The 25,614-nt window shown below is 39.3% G+C and overlaps 1 protein-coding gene across 4 annotated transcripts in view; it reads left to right on the top strand.

The window, feature by feature from the left end:
- Positions 1 to 25,614, top strand: part of LOC121898175 (multiple epidermal growth factor-like domains protein 11) — a 172,331-nt gene that overhangs the window by 26,467 nt on the left and 120,250 nt on the right. For 3 of the 4 annotated variants that reach the window (XM_042413091.1, XM_042413092.1, XM_042413109.1), the window contains exons 2-5: positions 13,113 to 13,219; positions 17,214 to 17,347; positions 18,259 to 18,360; positions 20,193 to 20,293. In XM_042413091.1, the coding sequence (XP_042269025.1) occupies positions 17,232 to 17,347; positions 18,259 to 18,360; positions 20,193 to 20,293 (319 nt within the window). In that variant the 5' untranslated portion in view covers positions 13,113 to 13,219; positions 17,214 to 17,231. Of the gene's footprint in view, positions 1 to 7,873; positions 8,108 to 13,112; positions 13,220 to 17,213; positions 17,348 to 18,258; positions 18,361 to 20,192; positions 20,294 to 25,614 lie in introns of those variants that run through there. The other variant, XM_042413100.1, reaches the window with a different exon arrangement.

The raw sequence follows: 25,614 nt of genomic DNA, 5'->3' as shown, positions 1-25,614 counted from the left end.
GCGGCTGTCTTGTCTTTTTGTTCAGAGATTTCATCACTTTGATGAAGTTTTGCTCGTCGCGACAGCACGTCGTGATTGATAAAGGCGGCGCACAGAAACCCCGTCGACCATGTCAGTAACTGTCGTCAGTCATTGTCTAGATAGCTCATTTGTGGGTTTGCCCGCCCACGCCTCATTCAGTCCACTTCAGTATATTTGGTCCTCAGAGAGGCTCCATAATAGAAAAGCAGAAACTGGGGCACCCATGTTTCAGAAACCCCCTTTAGTGTGTGTGTGTGTGTGTGTGAGACTCAGGCCACATCAACTATTTATGCTCTGCAGACCGCAACCTCATTCAGGCATACGTTCAAAGGGAAAGTAACCAGCAGTCATTATACAGCTTGTACTCATTATGCAGTATTGTACATTGATCATTCTTTCATTTGCAGGATGTGTACTAGTTTGTATATTAATTAATGCTGCAAGATACTTGGAAAGATTGGAGATTTTTCAGCAACGCATCATACTGTGCACGCTCAATATGTCATCTGGGAAAGCGGGTCAATTATTGAAAGGATTATTTTTCTAATCATAGTGGATAGATTTGTGGTATAAACTGGAATTAGCAGAGCTGTCTGTTGGCAGGATTTCAGTTTTTTTTCAGTTAAATATGCTTATATGGTTCCTGTGCAGAAACTCAATAAGAGCAATGTAAAAATAATGGAATGTGTTTAACAGTATGTACTATTTATGAAATCTAAGATTACTGTAAGCTGCACTTTTGGGGTATTTTTCCTAAACAATTCCACTTAATTGCTTCAACTTGAAAAAAATGGCAGCTTTTTACAGGCTTCCTTTTAAAGCAACATACAGAAAAGAGTTCATGCTGTACACGTTTTACTGATTCGATATTGTGCAGACCACCTACTGACCCCGAAGGTTTGACATGAGGATATAAAATAACGTGATACAAAGGACACAAATGTGTGGTGGTTTTTAATTTCAGGTTACTGAGCAACTTGTGGTTCCAGAGGAAACCGTGGTAATCACTACACATTGTACGTGCTCAGCATGTGAAATTTATTACTTTGATTTACTCTTCGTTTAAGTTTAAGGACTCAATAAAAAAAGAACACTAAGAATGTTCAGTGTTTGCTGAAGAATGGACCGTGATGAAAGTTTCGCAATCAAAGGAAACTTAATTTTTTATAGTTGGTAATAGGCAGACAGAACAGGAAAATGAGTCAGGAAGGGTCAAGTCAAATTTATTTACCGTAGGAGATCGAGACTTTGCAGTTGAAGCCCCCAAAACATGTCAGACCGGCTCCCTCACTGCCTGTTTTTAAAACCCGTCTTAAAACACATTTTTACTCCTTGGCTTTTAACTCAGTATGAGAGTTGCGTTGGTCTTTGTGTCTTTATTGTGTTGTTCATGGCTTTTGTTATCTTTATTGTGCAGCACTTTGGTCAACTGTTGAGGCTGTACAGAGCACATTTAAAAACACAGACATTAATAATACAATTAAATAATGAAAACAAAAATGAATAGATAAATAACTGTAGCAGACAACTTTATTGTTATATTACCTAATTAATAATAGTAAAGAGACTCAAATGTAATTGTATAAATGTGGGTCTTTAGCTAACACGACTGTAGACTCCTTAATTAACTGTGAATCAGCAGTGATTCAGTATTTGTTCCACATGTTGTTGTAGCTTTGAGCAGAGATGTTCAGCTTGTTTTGCCACATTTGATCGTCTTGTTAAGTCTTGTTAGTTGATTGTAGGGCTGCAACTATTGATTATTTTCATTACTGATTCATCTGCAGATTATTTTCTCAATTAACCGATTAATTGTTTAGCTTATGAAAAGTGGAAAAAGGAGTTAAAAACATCCATCACAACTTCCTAGAGCCCAAAGTGGTGTCCTTTAATTAGTTGTTTTGTCGGACCAACAGTCAAAAAAACCCAAAAATTATTTAATTTACATCATAAATGATGAAAACAAGCAGAAAGTCCTCATAATTCAGAATCCAGAACCAGCAAAGTTTTGGGAAAAAAAAAGACTAACCACAAATGGGTTTTGGTATTTTAGTAGCTTAGTAAGTTTTAAGAGATCCGTCAGCATGACTGAACCCATCTGCAGACGAACATTATCGCTGGAGAAACAATTTGAAAGTTTGTGGTTAAATCAGCTATGAAATCCAATAACTATAACTCAACTACAGATGATTTTCAGATGAAGACAGCCTCAGTTTTCTGTACCCAGTAGAGTTACTTCCACAAAAACAAAACATTTTAGTTCAGTTTGTATAGCTGGCACAGGCCTGAGATCCTTTAAATCATTTTAACATCTACCTCTAATTTCTTTGGATGTTATGGGATTATTGGATCTGTCCTTCCCCCACATGAATCATCGTACAGTACATGAATCTCTATAACAATGAGAGAAAAGTTGTGTTACGTTGACTGACGAGTGCAACAAGGTGAATTTGCTTTTGTTTGCCAGCAGCAATTTAGTTGAATGGGACCTTCTGAGAACTGATGAATCACGAACACAATCGAGGGCACGTAGGCTGATGAACATAACGCAGCGGGTTATTTTTCATACAATTCAAAACATCTTCAAACACTTCATCCAGCAGAGTAACACAAAAACCTTAGAGCAGGAAGCCCATTTACTGCCAAGTGCTCCCATCTTTCAGGTAGAGCATGACATGATTGGTGATTCACATGGCGAAATCTTGCTTCTGGACGACCATTAGTTAATGTTGTTGGCAACAGTTTATGTGAAGAAGAGTGAAAAATTGTGTTGTTGCTTCTCAGGCGAGTCCCTTCAGCTCTTTCAGCTTTCCTCAGTTTGTAGTTTACATTTAAATCGCTGAACTTGCAGAATATCTTCACTTTCTTGGGACTAGTTATCTTGCTAACACTGCATTTGGGGGGGGGGGTCTACCTTTTTAAAATCAGATTCTGCTGTAATTAAAGAGACTAGTCTAACATGTTTACATGGATGATGGATGCTTTTCACTCTCCCACTGTCCTCATCAGGTCTCTCTGTCCTGCAAGGCAGAAATGCTTTCTCAGCTCTCTGTTGCACACCGTGTTCCTCCTAAAAAGCTATTACTTCATTGTCCCCGATACCGAAGAAGGAGCTGCAAAACAGGAAATGCTTGGGTTTTCTGGGGGCTAATTATACATTAAGTGCAAGTTAAATGGCCCCAGGAGTCAAAGATATTATGGAATATGAGGGGTTATAGGAGGTAGGGTGGACTGTATTCAGCTTCTAGAAAGTATTTAATGCTGCATCTTGAAATATGTTTTTTTTTTCCACACTGAATTTCAGGCTTGAGTCTGTCTCTTGTGATAAAGCTCCAAGAAAGCAACCCAGTCAGTCAGAGGCAGCAGTTTTCTGATTCCCCATAAAACTTTCTCTGGCTACTGTTGATATTAAGGAGCAAAGGTCGTCCACTGTGTTTCCACTGGTGACTTCTCCTACTTACTGTAGATGGACTATACACTGATGCAATGTTATGGTTCATGATGGTTATGAAAATCATGTGGTAGAGTATCATTTCATCATGTGGCTGGTCTGGTATCAAGGAAGACAAACTAGTCAGTGACAAACTAGTCCTTTGTCTTTGTTGCTAAGGTTGTTGCTAAGGGTTTTCTATGTGTTGTTTGCGTTGTCCGCTCCCATATTTCGGACCGCATTTCGTCTCGAATATATACGGATGTATTTGAGAAATGAAGTATGAGGAAAAAGTAGTGAAATCATACTACTATAGTTTTTTGACGTAGCCGTCATGGTTTGTTGACGTAGCCTATGGAGCCAAGCTTCCTGAAACTGGCCAATCAGAGCAGAGCGAGCTCATCAGTAGGCGGGCCTTAAAGAGACAGGAGCTAAAACGGCCCGTTAAGAGACAGAGGCTGAAGTGAGGGGCTGCATAAAGAACCAGTATAAGAAAAATAAGGAGTTTTTAACTGTAAATCATGCAAAGATATTCCGGTAAAGCCCCAAAATATAAATATAGATCTAGAAATGTACATGATACGTCCCCTTTAAACGATAAAGCGAAATGAGAAAAGACCAAAACAACAGTGAATTGATCTACTTGTATTGTGTGTGCATCAAAGGCTGATATATCCTATTCCTCTGTGCTGTAAACCTCCGTTGTTGTCCATAAACTATTAAAAACACATCAATGAGCCATATGGCTGTACTGGGTGACATGTTCCTTCATTACACACACACTGTGGTTTATTTTGACTCAGTCTCAAACACACCTCCCTGCGGCCAGAAACACTCACTAGAAATGTTACACAAATGTCGATTCATCCGCCACTGAAAATAGTCCCTGAAAAATGCACTATTTCCTTCTGTTAGAGTGACTGTTTGACTGATGTTTGCAAAAAACCTAAGTTTGCTAAAAACTACAGTGATTTGAGGAAATTAGGAAACAACCAAGAGTTTTAAAAAAATGTGTTTATTTAATTTAAAGTCCCCCATCACTCAAAAAGTTATTTTTCTTCTTGTTCCGTCAGTTGGATGTTGTTCTCTACTCTGTACAGAATGATGTATGTGCAGTTTGTTTTCACATTCATCTGCTGAAGGAGGAAAGTTTCTCTTTGCTCACCTTAAAACTGAGTTTAAGACTCAGAGCATGATTTGGATTTTACAGAGACTCTGGATTTTTACATTAAAGGCCCAGTGTGAAGGATTTAGGGGGATCTATTGGCAGAAATGGAATATTCATAAGTATGTTTTAATTAGTGTATTATCACCTGAAAATAATAATTGTTGTGTTTTCGTTACCTTAGACTGAGCCCTTTATATCCACAGAGGGAGCGGGTCCTCTTCCACGGAGCTCGCCATGTTGCACCGCCATGTTTCTAGAGTAGCCCAGAATGGACAAACCAAGCACTGGCTGTAGAGAGGGACTTTTGCATTTTTCACGGCCACCGTAGGTTCTGCGGCACACTTCGAAGTTGGGGGGGGGGGGGGGGTGGATGGGGGTGTATTCAGCTGGTTGCAATCTGCAACCTCACCACTAGATGCCCCTAAATCCTACAGACTGGTCCTTTAAAGAGTAGGAGTAGATGTCATTTTAAGGACTTTAACGAGATCATTGAACTTTTTTTGTGGTAAAAAAAAAACACATTAGACTCAAATTATTATTCAAAGCAGAGTATTTTGAAATATCTTAAAATATGTCTGGAGGGGATTTTTAAAGATATGTGATACATCTAAAGTAGGAAACTGTAGGAAACAATGAGCTTGGTGCTGAGTGCCACAGACATGGTAGGGAAGTCAAAAAGGTTGTGTTCAGACAGACAACAGCACTGCATGAAAAACACAACCCTCTCATTTATTTCAATGAGGGGTGCAGACACAAAGTCGCCGGGGACAAAAAAAGCATAATCATGTGGGGAAAAAGCTGAATTTAGCTCAAGTTTAGCTGCAACACACTTCAACGTCCTACGGGAAGTCGCTTCAGCGTCAAATACAAGCAAGTGTACATTCTAGTTGGATTACTTTGTGGTAACACGAACAGTTTATTTCATATTTCAGTCTTTTTTTCTGTCTGACCACTTCGTATTGTCGGGAATAGTTGACAATAAGGAAAATAGAGAATAATGTCAGCCTTATATTACGTTTAAGTTGACACTTCGTTGTTTTTTTTTTTTTTTTTTTGACCTGTAGCGATTTCTTGGCTGCCATTGATCCTGTTTTCCAAGTTTAATGAGAGCTAATATTCGAAAACCATTTGCAGTGAAATGTGAAAACCCCTTCATCAACAAAAGTAGCATGTCTTAAAGATAGAAGGGACTAAAGTCATTGATTTATTGACCTGGCTCCCTGACCATCAATACTATCCTTCCATCATTAGCTCCCCCTTTGCCTGTAGGTGACCATTGATCAAGGCAGGATGAAGGGTGAATGGGCGGATTAGGGTGATTTCACAGATTGGTGCATTGCCAATTGAGCGTTGCTCTTAAAGACACAGCAGATAGAGAGAGAGAGAGAGGAGGCTTCATATGGGTCATCGAGGTTATGCTCCACTAACCACGATTGCAATAACATGTGCTTCAGTGTGTACAGAAGCTCAGTGGTGGTGTGAGTCAGACGTACAGCCGAAGTGAAAACTAAACTGTGTTGATTAGTGAAATTGCTTATGATTTATTAATCGTGCCCCCCGAAGATCTGAGGGATTGTAATATTTCTTTGATGAATCATTTGACTAATTCATTAATCTTTTGTAGAAACACATAAAGCATCTCTCTCGTTGCCGTAGTGTGTTGACCCAAATATGTCCGAGCCTATGAACCATTAAGAATCATTTAACATGTATCTGGTTGTATTTGACAGGAGTGACCGTTTAACCCGTCTCAGTTACAGTAAACTGTGTGCTGCATCATTTTTTGAGTTAACATTATCAAAGAGCCCCGGGAGACCATCGAGGAGATTGACTGGTCTCTTTCTGCTGTCAGCAAACTGTAACTCCACGGTTGGAGCTATGTATTGGCCACAGGGGAGCGTGCTGGTCAATGAAGCTTTGAGCCACAAATATTGAAGGTCTCTACGGTTGCAGATGGCTTTACTGGTCTTTGCGTGTGGACACATATTTGGTCCTGGCTGTGGATGTGAGTGAGCGAGCTTGTTGTGACCATTCTGTGGCTAGACACTGTTAATTAAACTGTGGGGGGGTGATGACCTTTGTTAAGTGTTCATTACAAGAAGCAGCTCATGGGATAGATATATACACTGTGCTTGTGCAGGGAGCACGTTTTTACAGGGAAAGATGTATTTGCTCGACTGTATTGAGCAAATTAAACCTAAACCGTGCACCTGTGTGTCATTTTTAATATTTTCTCCTCTCAAGCTGCAATTCATTATTTCCATCCAATGCTTGGTTTTGGGTTTGTATTTCATGCCTCACTTATGCATGTATACAGCGCCTTCAGAGCTCCCTTTATTATTTTCTGAATTTATACCAGAATTATTTCTCACTGAGCTACACAAAATAATACCCAAGGTGTCACAGATGAGAACGGGGCAGACACCACAGACTGGCAGGTTAAAACTATAATATGTAACTATTCTGCATTAAAATGTCTAAAAACAACTAGACCTATGTTATATGCTTTGTTGAGTTGTGTTCTTACATTATCCCAAATGTTTCCAATGATTTTCAAACCCAGAGAAATCTGTAATTTTAATCAAGGTAACAGTCCGTTTCATTTGGTCGCCTGTCAGTGGCGCCATACCTCCTCTACCAAAGAGTATAGGTTGTCTGCTACAATGGCATCTACCAAACAGCATACGCACACAAGAGTTACAGTTTTAAGCCATATTTTTATGATAAACTTTTTACATCTTGGTCGTTTTTAACTGTATCTTTTAACCGGATGAAGGATTTTAGTTATCGGACATCTGGATCTTAAGTTATCAGAGAAACAAGCTGAGCAAACGTTAGCAGCAGATCGGCTAAGACGTCCTCTTTCCGCTGAACAGCATTGGAGAAACACAGATTTTTTTAAGTGAAACTGCTGTTACAGTGAAACTGTTTTAATCCCCGTGTACATTTGTTTTGGAGAGGAGGAGACCTCTGGATGATTCTGCTGCCGGTAAAACATGTTGAACATCTGTGTCTTAAGTTATCAGAGAAACAAGCTGAGCAAACGTTAGCAACAGCTCAGCTAGCAGCAGCTCAGCTAGCAGCCCCTCCTTACGTCCTGTGTTTGCCAAACAGCGTCAGAGAGACACTGATTTTTAGGAGGAGACATCTGTGGATAACTCGGCTCCCGGTAAAAACATCCTGAACGATGAACACTGAAGTAATCCTAACCCGAAGAAGCTGGGAACAACTCCCATTATCCCACGCTGCTTCACAACGTCATCACACTCCGTCTTTTGTTATTGTTTTGATTGAGAGACCCCATAGTGGCAGAAATTACATATTGTGCATTTAAATGAGAAATCCAAAACACAGGCTTACAGGTAGTCAGCAGGGAATCAGTCCGAATCAAGAAAACAACGTCGAAAAGGGGAAAAGGCAGGCAGGCAGGTCAAAAACAGGCTGAAGGTCTAAACCACAGGATCAGGCAGGAACAGGTGGAGGAACAGGTAACAAAACGAAGAAGAACAGATGGGAACAGGCAGAATCAGGATCAGGATCAGGTTGGCAAGAACCAAAGAGTCCCTCAAAGCAACTATGACGGACTGGCTGGGAATGGATGATTCAGACCGGTATAAGTAGTGAGGAGCTGATGAGGGAACACGTGAGCAGGTGGGTTTGTTAAACAGGAAGGAAAGTCTGGGAGCATCTGGTGGACGGGTGGAGAAATGGCAAAGACCAGAGCAGAGAGATAAAGGGTTGAGGGCAGGAACGGAGACAGAAAGGACAAAGGAAACACACACAAGGCCTAAACAGGAAGCGTGACACAAGGTCCTGCCAGAATTTTATAGTTACAGATTCAGTTAAGATTCACAAATCAAAATATTAAAAGAGGACATATTTTGATTCAAGTTTAACTCCTTTGAAAAACATTTTAAATTGAATTGAAAAGTGTACCTTTGTTTCTTTTGAAAGACAATTTTCGCAATAATTCAGTAACAGGGTTAGACTTCACTTGTGACAACTGATTGAACATCAATTTCAGTGGAGCACTTTAGTCCTTATGAAATCTGAGAGAGAACATAGAACGGATCAGAAACTCTGTCTGAATAACCACATTGACTGCATGTGATGAGAGACCTTGATAGAAGAACATCAGACAGTTTGCAAATAGAAAACTTTCACTCTGAAAGGTTGTAAAATAAAATTAAAAATGAAGCTCAGCAACGATCTCTAGCAACGATTTTACCAGTGCTTTAAATACAAGGCTCATGTTAATCCCAATAAATATAACCTCATATCATGTAATGTAATAATCAATAATCTGCGTCTCAAACATAAATATGTGCCGGTGTAACAGAAAAGGTAACAGTACTTTAATTCAGCCATAAATGAAGCATGCTGTTGTTTATATTGTGTGAATAACTGATCAATAACCGAGTCTCACAGTGCTTAATATATGCTGCTGTAACTCTGAAAGGCTTTACTTACAAATGACAAGACTGGCATTATTTTCTATATTTGTCTTATTGTCAACAAATCTCATGTTTGGATCCAAACCAACAATGAACTGATCTACTTACAAGTACTGTGTGCATCCAAAGCCTGATATATCTTATTCCTCTGTGCTGTAGACCTCTGTTGTTGTACAAAAACTATTAAAAACACGTCAATGAGCTGCACCGCTGCACTGGGTGACTGGTTCCTTCACCCCAAATACTACGGCTACAATAGCTTGTTTAGAAATGGCACCAAAGACTAATAACAACAATCACATTTTCACTCTTTGGAGAGTAGTTCTGTGTAAAGCAGATGCTACTGAGCATGTGTGGGAATGTGTTTTTTTTTTACAGAGCTTCACCAGCTTGTTGTGTCACATATCACAACCTCTTGACTTTGCACTACATTGTACATCGTAAATAACTTACGTATAAAGTCAAGAGGTTGTGATATGTAGCACAACAAGCTAGCAAAGCTCTGTAAATGAACTACTGTTCAGAGACGAGTCGTTATTAGTCTCTGGAGCCGTTTCTAAAGAAACTACTGTAACCGTTATCTTCTGGGCAAAGGAACACTTCACCCAGTGCAACGATGCATTTTAATAGAGTTTAATCGTCAAAATCAGCAGCATTATCCTTTAAAAATCTGTTTTACCTTATGAAATAAAATAACACTCAAACAAAATATACTGAAAAACAGAAAAGCCTACGTCTCCACTGTGCCTGTAGTTGGCTCGACCTTTGAGCAACGCTGGAACAAACAGGCCCATGTTGAACCTGATTATTGATCCCTGATCCATAACACCATGAACAGTGGCAGTGACATCATGTTGTAGGGACAGAGGGAGGAATAAATGGTGCTAAATGGCCTGATTTCAGTCTGAGAGGACTTTACATCAAGGTAGAGGTTTGTGTTTTTGGTTTTAGACATGTGACCACCTGTTTGATGTTACTTTAGAACTTGTGTATACAACGTACATAAATGGGAACACGATGGATTGAACAAACTCTGTGTGTTGTGGTGACCTGGATGCATATTGTGTACTGAGATTACAACATCCCCCTCTCTCTCTCCACTCATCTTCTGTCACCTCTCTACCTGCTCACTTATGAATCAAGGCAAAAATATCTCCAAAAATAGTCTGAAAGATTCTGAACGTTTTGGGAAATTATGTGTATTGAGAAAGAGAGAGCGAGAAAGAGAGAGAGAGAAATACAGAGAGAGAGAGAGAGAGAAATTATGGTAAAATCTTCTACTGCTTGTTTATTTTCCAGCAGTGCAGACACATCAGCCTATTTCCGACGCTCATCATTTCAGATTTCAGACCAAACCAAGCAAAATGCAGCAGACAAAAACACTGATGGGTATGTGTGGCCAGAGGAGAAAAAAAAACAAATAGCACCAATAAATATCATTTTAGGTGGGAAGATGCAATGATATGCAATGAAATGCTGAGTTTTACAGCCAAGTTACAGAAGAATGTAACTTCTGCACACTCTTCTGAATATTTGCAACCTAGTAGATAATGGAAAACCACATTGATTAGCATTTTCTTTTTTTGGAAAATAATTAAAAATTTCTGCAGCATTTGGATGAAAACACTGTATGAAGTGTAGCTCACCTCACCTAAAAGGAAATATAGATTACTGTGTGTGTTTTTTTTACTTCCATTCCTCCTTTCAGAATAAGACAATCCCAAATCTAAAAGCTCCATGCTGATACTTCAATTTCAAATACAGTTTATTTAAGGTGAACATCACCCAATAAGTCTCTGTAAACGAGACACACACACATAGAGGTAATAATGTTAATATAACAAGAGGACTGAGGTTAGGAATTGAAAAATAGAGATCATATAGCAGAGAGAGTTGAGGTAACTACTTGCCGAAGAGGAAGACAGCTGGTGACATTAGGAGAGGCCACAGCACATAGAGGATGAAGATGTGTTTTCAGCCTAGATTTGAAGGTCTCAACAGGGCTTACCTCCCGCGAACGTGCAGAGTGGTAGTTTTTTCCAATGGAGGGGGGGGGGGGGCTCAGTGGGCAAAGGCTCTACCACCAAAAGATTGTTTGTTAAATTGAGGAACAGTTAAGTAGCCGGCATCAAGAGAAGGTACGGGATGTGATGGAGTATACGGAGTAGGGTTGTGCCCGAATACAAATACATCATTTGGCAAAGCTTGTTTCATACAAATATTTTAAAAACTATTTGTTTGGGTTGTTCCCCAGAGACAAAGTTGAGCTACTGACACAAGCAAAGTGCTCTTAAAGACTCTCCATAACCTGTTGTCCCCCTTCTCCTTTCCACAAAGCAATATTGCAAAGCAAGAATCGCCTTTGAAGTTCCTCCCTACACGTTACACGCTGTGCTGTCTCTGTGTTATGGGTGTACAAATAGATAGGTCTGGCTGCAATGAGGCGATGAGTAAAGTTTTAGCTCAGTAATCATAATAATTTTCTAAAATTAAAAGTGTAATAAAAACAGAAACAGGAATTTTTAAGCCTCTTTCCACTTTTATTCGAATACAAATACAGATACAAATAATTTTTGCTGCCCCAACAAATACAGATACAAATACAAATACTGGGATCTCTGCACATCCCTAATACGGAGTAATAAGACTGCAGACACACGCAGGAGTCCGCTCATTTAAGTAAGATATAAGTAAGTAAGAAGGAGGCAGCCAATGCAAAGACATCAGGACGGGTTATACAGTAAGATCCAACTCGTGAGGACTCTGGCAGCTGTGTTTTGAACCAACTGAACACCTGTTGTTGCTGTTTTAGGAAGGCCAGAGACAAGTGCGCTACAGTAATCGATTCTGGATGTTGTAAAGCCATGTACAAGGATTTCAGCGTCTAAACTGGATAAAACGGAGAATGTATTTTGGCAAAGTTACCAAGGTGAAAGGAGGCAGTTCTCGTAATATACTCGATGTTTGGCTCAGAGGTAAAAAAAAAAAGGGATCAAATACTATCCCCAGATTCTGAACAGTAAGGCTCTGAGGAACTGTGCAACCATCAAGATTAATGGAAAAATCTGTGGAAAGTGATTCAAGCGGACATGGAGGGTCGTAATGTTTGCCAGAAGCAGCCTAATTGTGCAAAGAACTGATTTGATTTCACAAAAAAATTGTCGGCAAAAACACTATCTCAGTTTTAATCCTTACCACAGACTGAAACCTCTGATCTGATTGTGTCCTGTCAGTCCATTTTTAATAGAGTTACTTCGGCTTGAGAGTATGTCTGTCTTTTTCACCAGTACTTTATAATGCATCACATCCTCTTCCCCCATAACCCCATCGTACCAGTGTCTGCATCACATCTCGGCAGCTCTGGTTAAGCTCACTGTCTGACAGCTTTCCCCCCTGCTAACCCCCCCCCCCCCCCTCCGATGCTGAGACATTCATCAGTGCCGGGGAAATATTGTTTGACTAACAATAACAATGTTTTTATTGATTTTCTGTCGCTGTGACTTGCTGCTTATGAGAAACAGCAGCCACTGAACAAAAAGCCTACACATGCAACAGAAATGTACCATTCACACACTGGAACACACACACATTAACCACCTCAAAGCTGTTTTTTTTATTTCTTTTTTACTTTCCATGAACTGCAGTGATAAAATATGGCAGAGCTCAGGTATAATCAGTGCTGACTGAATGTTTGATGGGTCTGAATTATCTCTCTGTTTAATCCTAGAGAATATCAGATGGAAGCATCTACCTGTATGTGCTGAAATTGAATTAATTTGAGGAAGTGAATTCGCTGCAGTTTTGGTGTCCTCAGGTGCATCTAACTAGAAGGTGATGATTAAGACGTTGTTGCAGTGCAACAATATTAAGGGTAAAATCTGCACCGTTTTACTCACGAGACAACGGCATCGCGCCATGTGTAATTGCTGAGAGTTATTGATCAGGAGCTGTAGGGCTGTAAAAATCATACTTCTCCTTGTTCATGGCTGTCCATCTGAGTGATAAATATATTTATTCTTCTTCTCTGTCTTAAACACAGGTATCCTGAGGTCCAGTCTCACCGTCTTCATCCGCTGGACGTCTTTCTTGTGATACAGTTCAGTTTCACCTCAGATTACCACTCATCATCACTAATATTTGCTTAAGGTAAGCTACAGTTTGTATCTCGAAGTAACATGTTTGCTCCTTAATTACGTTGTTTGTCCTGTGCACTCCAGAATGAAACATATCGATAGCAGAAGAGCAAAACCTCTTATCTGAAAAATGCGCTTTTTTTGACAAAACTAAAGAAAAACTTGTTGTTTTCTTGCAGAATGCTATTTGTTAAGGATACCCAATTCATAATTCACTGTTTTTGGACTATATTACTATATTATGTGTTAACAATACTGTAATAACCATACAAACATACTGTAAACAATACCACAAACAGTGTATTATGTATTGGGTATCCTTAACAAATAGCATTCTGCAAGAAAACAACAAGTTTTCTCAAAAAAGGAGGTTTTGCTCTTCGGCCATCGATATACAAAAAGTATTATAACAACTCCACTTTTCCAGTTTTTATTAATATTTAAGCAGTTTAAGTCCAGTGAATAACCTTAAATGGTACAAAGGTAAACTGTCAGAGGGAAAAAAAAACATTTAGATGACCAAAAACAGAAAAATAATAACTTTTTTTTACATCAACTCACAGCTTTTCTGCAGCAATAGAAGCAAATAAAGCCTTGAAAGTTGATGCAAATAATTCCTACAGGCGTCAAATTTAGCTGATTACTTCCAAACCATCTGTCTGTATAAAGCACGGAGGAGGAAGTGTGATGGTCTGCGGCTCTTTTGCTGGATCCAGAGTTGGTGACTGGCACACTGGACCAAAAGGGCGACCACAGCATCCTGCAGAGCCATGCAGTCCCCTCTGGTCTACAGCTAGCTGGTCAGGAGTTCATCCTCCAGCAAAATAATGATCCAAAACAAACCTCCAGGCTGTCAGAACTATCTTAGAAGAAAAGAACAAGACGGTCAAATGGGAAGAACTTTCCCAACAATATTCGGTTTCCATTGTAGGAAGAACGTCACGTGTGTGTCGGCTGTTATATCTGCAAAAGGTCTAGACAGTGATGAGTCAAAGACTTAGATTAAATCTGGTTAAACAAAAAGATTTCTTTTTATCTTTAATCTCTAGTTGTTTATGTGTTGAGTACCTTGAGACATTAAATCAGGTACATTTCAATAAAAACATTCAGTAGTGTAAATGTGTCCTGATCTGACGTCCTGAGTGTTTGCTCAGGTTTCATCACAAAAGCTTTATTTTGCTTTCCTGCTGAGGTTAAATAATCCTCTTGCTTTTCGTGTAGGAAATACATATTTGGTATTTTGTTATTGGGCTTATTTCACAAAATTGTCCAATTTTTTACACCTAAATAGTAGGGGTGTGCCGCAATACAAATACATTTTTTGGCAAAGCACAAATAGTGGGTTTAATACCAGTTTGCAGGTCAGTTACATCGTTATCTCAGTCTCTCTCCTCTGCTTCACTGTTACATCTATCAGGGGTAAGTCTCAAGGGACTCTCCATAACCTGTTGTTCCCCTTCTCCTTTCCACAAAGTTAGGTGGTAAAAATTGGGAATAAATGAAAAGCGCAAAGCAAGAATCACCTTTGAAGTTCTTCTACATGTTACATGCTGTGCTGTCTCTGTGTTACTGGTGTATAAATAGGTAGAGGTCTGTCTGCAATGAGTCGATGAGTAAAGTGTTAGCTCAGTTGTCAGCGCAGTCGTCTATGATCTGGGAGACTCCAGTTCAAGACCTGGTGTGGGGACCTCCTTTGTAAGGTAGTTTATTCATGAACACTTATTGTAAATAATATTCTAAAATTAAAAGCGTAATAAATACAAAATCAGTATTTTTAAGCCTCTTTCCACTTTTATTCGAATACAAATACAAATAATTTTGCTGCCTCAACAAATACAGATACAAATACAAATACTGGACTCTCTGCACATCCCTACTAAATAGATGTATAACAAAAGAATGACCCAACACACGTGTCTGTCTCTCCCACATTTACCACATAATTACCATCATCGCAATTTTGTCAATACAGTTGTTTAAGCTTCAGTCATCACTGTCGATTCATCTCGTCAAGGCCGCCTCACCTGAATAATTATAACCACCGTCTCCACATAGCTTCTCTTAAACCTGTAAGAAAAAACAACAACAACAAAACATCCTCACAGCGTCTCCTCACGGCCTCGCTCATATCTAACGAGAACGCTCCGCCGCTCGTCCGCAAACGAACATCACAACGTCGTCCCTTTACAGGACAGTGAGGGAGGGAGAGTTTTGGCTCGTACCACGTCTGTCACTCAGGGGTTTTATTCATCATCACGGTGATTTTCCAGGGGCTGTCAAGTGTGTACGGTGCTGAAATGGCCCGACGGCGTGAGGAATAGGTCCCCTGTCGAGTCTTATGTCACTGTCATGCCCACAGTCGCCGTCAACAACACTCCCAGGAAACATTCATTGTGAAAATGTTTTGACGATGTAGGCGGCTCAATGGAGACATTCATTCTGTCGGGGCTGTTTTGGTAATAATTTTGTTGGAAATTTCCATCTGCATTGCTTTAAATTCTCCCCTTGCACTATTGCCTTAAAGGTGGCAATAACAACATCTGTGAAGCCAAACATCAACATCTCAAATTCTCATTGAAATTCAGCAGTTTTACCCATTTTGAGGGAAAAAAAAAAAAAAAATTGACAGCTTCAGTAAAGACTGATGATTCCCCACTGCTGCCTTTACTGTCGTAGCTAACCTTTATGTAAAGCAGAGAATGATTTCTGTGGAAACAAGATTTGTTGTGTCAGGCACATTGAGTTGTTGCTTGCAGAGCCACGTTTGCTGACTGGCATTCTCAGCGGTGCACCCGTGGCCTCTGCTATTTTATTTGCATAAAGTACAAGACATTTTAACTTTTCACCGCTCTTTTCTTATGACGTGCGTTCAGCCTGTGGAAATCTCTATTTTTACAGCAGAGTTGCATCCTGTTGCTTTTTTATATGATGACATTACCCACCGACAGCAACACAACCTGCTGATACTGTTTTTAAAATTGCTGCTCTAAAAATGTTGTCATTAGTTCCACTGATTCATTTTTTATCAATGATCTGCTCTGTGCTGCTCTTGTGAATTACTGTAATTTTTCCTTCTTTACTGGTTTTTGCAATATCACTAACTTTATACTGAACATTTTTGTTTCTTTCCACATGCTAAACCTAAACAGAGAGGGGGGCGTTTTCTCTTTTACTACTTTAAGTTTGCATGCAAGTGTTTGTTAAAGACAAATAAATACAGATGTCATTAAAATTTAAAGGATTTGGCAGGTGAGTTTTCTTATTGTCAACAAATCTCATGCAGAGCCAAACCAACAAAACAAAGCCTGATATATCTTATTCCTCTGTGCTGTTGAACTCTGTTGTTGTCCAAAATGTATCAAAAATAAGTCAGTCAGACATGAAGAGTTTGGTTACTTTAGTTCCTTTAGAACCGGCTTCAAAGAGTAATAACAGCGACCCCGTTTTCACTCTCTGGAAAGTATTTCTTTAACAGGAAGAGGCCACCGCGCATGTGCGAGGACGCTTTTTTCAAGTATAAAGTACAAAGTCAGGACTTTTTGATACGTAGCACAACAAGCTAGCAGAGCGGTGGCCTCTTCCTGTCACAGAAATACTTTACAGAGAGTGAAAACTTTACTTGAACTTGACTTGTTATCAGTCTTTGGAGCTGTTTCTAATCAACCTAAAGTAACCACGCTCTGCAGGGACGAGGAACATGTCACCCAGTGTGTCTCACTGATGTGTTTTTAATAGTTTCTGGACAACAACGGAGGAATAAAATATATCAGGCTTTGGATACACACACGATACTTGTTAGTAGATCAGTGCAAGATTTGAGATTTGTTGACAATAAGAAAAACAGAAAATCCTTTAATTAACTGTCTAATTGTTGCAGCTCTACAGCTTATGACAGTGTATTTTTTAGTGGTAATATTTATATCTTTTTTTTCTGATTCACTGCACACAGCAGCCTTTTAAAGGTGAAATCTTACTGTTCTACTCTGTTCTTTCTGCTTCCCAAAAAGGACGGAGGGAAGAGGACAATGGGGGCCGGTGGGGTTTCCCCCCAAGCCCTGCTGTGGCTCAACCTGTTCAGCTTCATCTCTCTGGCGTCGTCCCTCAACCCGGACGACCCCAACGTGTGCAGCCACTGGGAGAGGTCAGTTCCAACAAAAAAAATTCAGCCTCTTCTCTCCATATTCAGAATGAAATAACACCACTCAAAAATGCTGCGGTGAACTAATGGACTCCCCGTCACAAATCAAGGGTGAGGGGGTTTGCCAATAATCAAAAGCAAAAAGGAAAAGGTTTACTCCTGGGGACATACTGAAACCATAAATTCACAGTGATGCTAATGTGACTGCTTGAGTGGTCTCACCACTCAGTGCTACGCTGAGTAAAAAGCACCGTGTCCTTTCTGATGAGAGCGACACGAGTGCAGGTGCTGTGATCGATAATCTCTCTGTGTAATCAGTAGGAATTGTAGAAATGGATATTATGATCTGATGACAGTTTTTACTGAAGGTTAGACTCAGTTCTGTAACCTTTATTCAGCACAAAGGGAAACACACTGAGAACAAACTCTGTGTCAGGTGTTTATTATTGTTTGTCAGGATTCTTGGAAACCCTGAAAGTTTTTTGTTTTTAGGGAAATAAAGTAAAGCTTTCAAAGTTCTCAGAAACAATCGATCGACTTGAAACATTTTTCATATTTAAAAAAAATAGCACCGCAAGGACACGTTGTGCCTTGGCTTTCTATCCTGGGATCAATACTTCACATCCTGGTGATCAGTTTTAAAAGGAAAACGTTATTGACTTTATAGCTGCATTAGAAAAATAAGTGATGTTTAGCTGTTCTGCTCCACAACAATATCGTTCTGTTTTAAGTTTTCAACAAGACCTTGAAAATAAATGGAAAAAACCTTGGATTTGATATTGGAGTGCAGGAGGCTGTTTTGTTAATTTCACAATTACAATATTTTTTTTTTTCAAGATTAGAAATAGAACATGGTCTTCATAAAACTCTTTAAGCATCTTGTTAACACTTTGTTGTGTTTCCTGTCCGTCTAGCTATGCAGTGACTGTCCAGGAGTCCTACGCTCATCCGTTCGACCAGGTCTACTACACCCGCTGCACCGACATCCTCAACTGGTTCAAATGCACCAGACACAGGTACGAACCATAGACTGTATAAAAATATGGACGTGGTTACCGTGACGTCACCCGTTGGTTTCTGAAGAGTGGTTTTGAAGCTCAAAGTGAGCCGCTCCGGCCGTCGCCATCTTGGCAGTACGTGACTCTGCCTAACTCCCAGCCAATCAAAAATGGGCAAAGAGGCGGGCCGAATGGCTGAAACAAGCCACCTAGCGGCTGGCGGACCTGTCACTCAAAGCAGCCATGTCCTTCATTATGCATAACTTTACAGCTTAATAAAATTTAAACGGGTGAGTTATAAAAAAAATCACCCCCCGTACAGTTGTCATGAAAGAGGAAATTAGCTACAGAGACCAAAACCATTTTTTGTACCAGGCTGTAAACATGTTTATTTCTGCTGTAAAGTTGGGCATTTTAACATGAGGGTCTATGGGGAATGACTCGCTTTTGGAGCCTCAAGTGGCCGTTCAAGGAACTGCAGTTTTTGGCACTTCTGCATCAGCTTCATTTTATAGCCCCGGAGGTTGCCGCTTGGTACGAACATACGGAGAAACCTTTTAGATCCCACAACGACACAAACGCTGCTGTCAGATGTTCGCTTTATTATGTAAATGATCTGGCAATTTTACATCTCACAGCTTATTGAAACTCATGTTTGAATAAGAGTCACCTTTCTGTAAATGTCTCGGTATCAGGTTTACTATGTTGGGTCTTTCAGTAACATTAACATAATGTCCACAGCAGCACGAGGTTAAATAATATAAATAATCAGAGAGAGGGGAGATAAATGCAATCAGTGTAATAGATGTGATGTTTGATCATCATCTTATACACAAAGAAAATAAAATGGTGGTTCTATGGTTCTAAATAAACTCCAGTTTATCATCTCTGCTTCCTCCTGTGCAAACAAATAATTGTTTTAGTGAATTTCTTTATGTTTTGAACTGTTGATCAGACAAAACCAGATATTTAAAGATGTCACCATGGACTCTAAGAAGTTATAAGAGACATTTTTTACTGTATCATTTTATAGACATAATGATATCATTTAGAAAATAATCAGCAGATTAATCAATAGTGAAAATAATTGTTAGTTGCAGCCCTGAATAGTGTAGATTAATCATTTAATCCACAAAATAGTAGCAAATTCTTACATTTGAGAAGCTGAAACCAGCAAACTTTTGGCTTTTTTACTTGATAAATGACATATTGTCATTTTAAATTTTTTAAATTTAAAGTCTTAACTGTTCCTGCACTAGTCTGGACTATAAAATCAGATCCTTTCTTCTTTATCTCACTGATGAGTCTGAAGCTCACGTCTCGTACAGTAAGTCAAACTCAGACACAGGCAGTCAGTCTACTACCTAACAACGGCAATTCAGCTCTATCTGATGTGGTCATTTTGATGAGCGACCGTCGGCGTATCGGCTTTAATGACCACATTAAGCTTTATAGCCACCAGTTTAGCTCCTCCAGCTAAGAGCTGAGTCATTGATCTTAAGCTGAAATGTCAGAAAACATCATAGTCCTTGAGTGAGTGGGAGAAACTCTCTTCTATATTTAAGTGTGTCGCCTTTTTTTAGAAGTGTAATGATTTGAAGACGTTTTTTGTATGTTATTATATTCTGAATAACATGATAACATGTGAATTGCTCCTTTAAACTTAAATGTACTATTTTAATGAAAAGAAGACTTGAAGAGGTGTCACTTTGGTCTTAACCTTACTGAAGTGGTTCAGTTTAACTTCAATAAAAGTAAAACTGGAGGTGATGGGCAGGTGAAGCAGTCTTTTCTTCATTTGTGTGTGTGTGTGTGTGTGTGTGTGTGTGTGTGTGTGTGTGTGTGTGCAGGATCAGCTATAAGACAGCCTACAGGAGAGGTGTGAGGACCATGTACAGGCGACGCTCTCAGTGCTGCCCGGGCTTCTATGAAAGCGGAGACCTGTGTGTTCGTAAGTAGCACTTGGATGAGTTCAGCTAAACAGATATTTATACAAATATGTGATAAAATGATTATTGTAACACACAACAAGATGAAGATTGGTTTAGAAAGAAGGTTATAGAGTGGCTGCTACTTGATAACAAACTGCCATATGTCATTGTATGTCGTTCATTCATGTAACGGATATAACGGAACGGTCATCATGTTTGTAATGTGGTTTATGATGACCCTGATGAAGGCCACAAGCCGAAACGCGTCGGTTCTCATCTATCCAAAATCCGGTTTCATCCCTACACACATATTATGTTATGTGTTCTCAAATTATAAACACAGTCAAACAACAAGAATAGAGAAACGTGCATCTCAAGACACATCTTTTTACCAAGATGATGTCCAGCAGTGATACAGATCACCTTACATTACCTCAAAATATAGCAAAACAACTGAGAGGAGGAAGAGAAACGAGTATAGAAATGACTACAGCAAACATGGTGTTGGTTGATGGTTTGAAGGACAACTGAAATATAAGGAAAACACAGCTGAAAACTGTTGCTATGCTACCTATGGTTAAATACAGGTACATTTATTTAGAACACCTGCGTCAGAGATACCCAGACGTGCCAGCCAAGCAGAACCGATGAATCTCAGTGGCCATGATCCGGCCCTGATTATGTCGGTGCCCTAGGCAAGATTTTAGATTGGAGCCCCAATAGATTTAAATCGGAGCCCCTCAAAAATGTGCAACAATAGCACCTCCAGTCCTAAAACTTTGAATATGAACTCACACTAAAATAAAGTGCAACTATGGCACCTTCCAGCCCAGACACAGTCCTCCGGATAAAAAGACAAGTTGGGGTTCAAGGCGTCGCTCAGAGAGTTTGGTGGCCTGACCTGAGGGAGCACACGACGGGCCAGCAAGACTTTGAAAAACAAACTAGATGAAAACCCCAAGGCAGCAACGCCTATGCTGCTTTAGCTATGGGCCTCTGTGTCCCTTCAAAATGAAGAAGAGTCCCTGTGTGGTTCTTTGTCACAGGTTTAATATGTTATGAGCTGTGAACAGCAACCAAAGTGATTTTCTGCCTTCAAAATGTTTTGGTGAAATATTTTTTTAAAGGCGAGACAGCCTGAAACAATCCAGTGTTTCACATGAAAGGGGAATTATTTAAAAAAAGAAAAAGTAAAATCAAATATTTTGTGTGAAGAAATATGGTTTTATTTCTCTCTTGTGAGATGAATCTTTTTGTACAGCTGCAATTTCTCATCTCATCGTTGTCTCTCTAGAAGAAGTAGTAATCCAAAATTTGATCAGCGTTTAATATAACAACCGTGTCTTATGACCACTTTGATACTGTAGTCTAGTTAAATACTTTATCTTGTGCTGCTGGAGGTCACGGTAGCTTTTCAAAGTCCTTTACAACTGTGAACGGTGTCTAATACAATCTAATAAAGTTAATACATATTGCTTTTGTCTTATGTATGTGAAGTAAGGGTATTTTTTATATAATGCATGTTTGATCAAATGGCAATAAAAACATATCCACCATTGTTGTTTATCATCAGGCACAATCTCCAGAATACAGGTGGATGTGAAATATTCCCTCCACAGGGGGAACGTGAGCTCTGCATAACGTCTCCGCAACAAACAAAATCATTTTTTCCTGTCATCTGCATTGTTATTTTCAAACTTTTTTTTCCCCACTTGATACACAAGAAGTATGCGGGCTTGTTAAAATTGCAGTGTATCTGGTGGAACAGTGATTCAATCTCTGTCGTTATCTTTTCACTCTGTGCCCAGGCAGATATCTATATCTGCTGCTGTTAGAGCTGTCAAAGTTAGATCAGTCCGGCTCTGTTACAAAGTGATTCCATTTAAGTTTGACCACAGAAAGCTTTGAAATAAACGTAAACAGAAGGAAAGCTGCAAGCACGAAACATCTGCTAATATAGAGTTACTGTGGACGATATCTCTCTTAACGGAAAGATTTCAGCTTTATTCTGAAGATGTGATGTTAGAACAGAGTTGTCTTCTTGGGTCATTGAGTGCTTCTTCTTCTGTTGCCTTTTATTTTCCAGTATAAGAGACCTTTTATATTTCTGTAAAGAGATGAAGACAAAAGATGTCTGTGATATTTTCCCGCATTCACCGTATCAGCAGATGAAGTGAATGTAACTTCATTCTCTGGTGTCTGGGTTGGATCCATTTGGTCTGAGAGACAAAACACTAATATGTATCTGCACAGTTTTATGTACAGGAAAAGTTCATAATTATTCAAGTCTCTTTTAAACTCGTCAGGTGCCCAAATGAACATTGAAACATGTTTTTTTTTCTTGCCCTTCATAATGCACTTACAATGTAAGTGGTGGAGAACAAAATCCACAGTCCTCCTTAGTAGGGGTGTGCCTGAATACAAATACAATATTCGGCAAAGCACAAATAGTGGGGTTTTATACGAATATTTATTTCATACAAATATTTTAAAAATTATTTGTTGGGGATGTTCCCCAGAGATAAAGTTGAGCTACTGACACAAGCAAAGTGAGGTTGTAAAAAATGGGCAATAAATGAAAAGTGCAAAGCAAGAATCGCCTTTGAAGTTCCTCCCTACACATTACATTTTGTATGAAACAAATATTTGTATAAAACCCACTATTTGTGCTTTGCCGAATAATGTATTTGTATTCGGGCACACCCCTAGTAGCTAGTATGGGTTTATCTCAGTAATCATAATAATTTTCTGAAATTAAAAGTGCAATAAAACAAAAACAGGATTTTTAAGCCTCTTTCCACTTTTATTCGAATACAAATACAGATAGAAATAATTTTGCTGCCTCAACAAATACAGATACAAATACAAATACTGGGATCTCTGCACATCCCTACTCCTTAGTCTTTTTAGTGCCAAAGTTCCTCTTTTTGTTACTATACTTCCAGCTCAAGAGGGAAACACTCTCCGAGGAAACACAAAGAGGGAATTTGATGCTAAAAAGACTGTAAATGTGGAAGATGAACAAGGACAGACACCTTTAAACATTTACTCACATATCAACAAAACTGAATAATGTTACGTTCTGTTCATTTGTGTGCACAAATGAGTAATTTGATACCTGTTGGGTTTATAGTGTAATATTTGTGAATGATGCTCACTCATACAGGGAAGGAGCAGCCTTTTAGAGAGGAGTACATGGCTTTCTAATTAAAATCTGTTATTTTCACAGACTCCACCGGAAACATTAGTGTTTTGGTTGCTATAGTTCGTATATTGAAAGGACACCTAAGATCTGTTGTGCTTTTATTTTGCCTCCAGCCAGCTAAGATTCATACACGTTGGCTATTTATGGATATGTCCAAACATCTCTGGGGAAAAATAATCCCCTTAGTGCCCAGAGTGAGCTGGACTACCTGCTGAATTCCACATGCTGAGGGTGGAGTGGTGTTAGGAGGTCGGGAGGCGGTCATACGAAGCCTTAAATAGACTGGAAATGTTTATAATAATCTTAATAATAATACTAAAAGTTCCTCAGTGTGCCTCTTCTGTCTGAGCATCCACATGCGAGCAGATTCATGCCAATAAAAGCGAGATGCTGAAAATATATATGTGTGAAGGTCGAACTTAAAAAGCACAAAATCAGCTTTCAAACTTGTCAGAAACAATTTCAACATTTGCAGGGGGAGAAGAGGAGCATCTACCCCGCTTGCTCTTTATCTCACGCTGGTGGACTCCTCCTCGATCCGGCAAAAGAAATCAATTATCCACCCTAGATGGTAAATTCTATAGCGCTGTGTTGCCTTTTCTTATTGAAGAGAGGAAGTGAATGGGATTGCCTGGGGAGGTGGGGGGAGGCTAAAGAGGAGCGCATTGTGTGTCTTTATTCAACATCTGCTTGTAAACAACTTTATTAGATTCTTCTGGGGGGACACGGACAAATACCCATCGACTCCATTGTGTGACACTACCTCCACCACACACACACACACATACACACACACACACACACACACACACATACACGCAGTCTGGTGCCCCCGCTGGTTGAGTAGCTCAAATGCCGGAAGCTAATTCTTCAATTTTTACCATGAAAAGATGCCTGCTTGGTTTGCTAACGTTAATGGCTTCGGACAGGTCTTTTGTTGTGTGATATGCACAGCAGGAGCTAATTGAAAGGTTTCTCTTCCGCATGCAGAAAAGAAGGAAGAAGGCAGGGCTGCTAATTTGATTAGAGGGGCTTTTTTCCCCCTCTTTGCTGTTTTGTAGGCTTCTGTTTTTCATTTCCTGTTTTGTCTGTGTCTCTTAAATAAACATGTAATTATTTATAGGATGTAGCACATGTAGGCTTTAAATTTTTAGGGTGACTAAACTGAGCACATCTTTAGTTGATGTTCCCCGTCTTGCAGCCGCAGGAAAGCTTTTGTTATTTTTCATCACTGCCTGAGGCCATTTTATCTCTTGTCAGTATTTCTCCCTCAATTGTCTCCTTTTTCATTCTCGGTCCAACTCATTCTTTTTTTTTTTTTTCCTCCTGGATGCTGAGTGCTGTTTGTGTCGCTGCTCTCTGAATGTTGAACCCGAGAAGCTTCGCCCGTCTGTGACCTCGTCACCTGTCAACCCGCTTCAACCTTTCACCTCTCTGTCACCCTCCACCCACAGAAACCTCTGCTGTCACATCTCCACAGCAAATCTGATATAAACTACTGCTGGAATGTATATGTTATTTGTAATCATGTCCCAGAAAAAAAACATACATCCAGTAATCCTCACTTGTATAAAATAGTGTAGTACACCACAGAAAATACATTGACAGTCAATATGTCTAATATATAATTTGTATTTTTGTGTCAACATGCAAAATAACAAACATAGAAGGGGTGTAACAGAAAGCTATCTGTATCTGTTTACTTCACAATAATGTCTGTATTCAGATAAACACTGGAGAAAATATGCAAAATAACATATTTGAACCATAGACTGAAATTAATCGAATGATAAAGAATGCACAGCTCCAAAAAAAGAAAGAAACTAAACTGTAAACTAAACTGAGTCTAAATAAAAGCTGTTAATGGTCCAGGACTGAATTGCATTGAGCCATATTTCATGATTTTTCTTCCAGAAACTGGAGGTTGTGTATAAAACAGATAAATGAAATGTCTGTGATGAAAAATGAGAAAGCTGTTCACAACATCAGTCAAACTTTTTTCCTGCAATGAACAACAAATCTGGAGAAAACTGATGAAATTTACTATGGAGGAATATAAATTTTTTTTTACTCTGTCATGCTGCTTTGGCTGCTGGTAGTTTTTGTTCACAGAGTCACCTGGAAGCAGTGGTGCAA

Source organism: Thunnus maccoyii, chromosome 1, assembly GCF_910596095.1.
Source record: "Thunnus maccoyii chromosome 1, fThuMac1.1, whole genome shotgun sequence".
NCBI classification, from domain to species: Eukaryota; Metazoa; Chordata; class Actinopteri; order Scombriformes; family Scombridae; genus Thunnus; species Thunnus maccoyii.
Note: the sequence above shows the minus strand (reverse complement) of the source record. Positions and strands in the feature narration are given on the sequence as shown.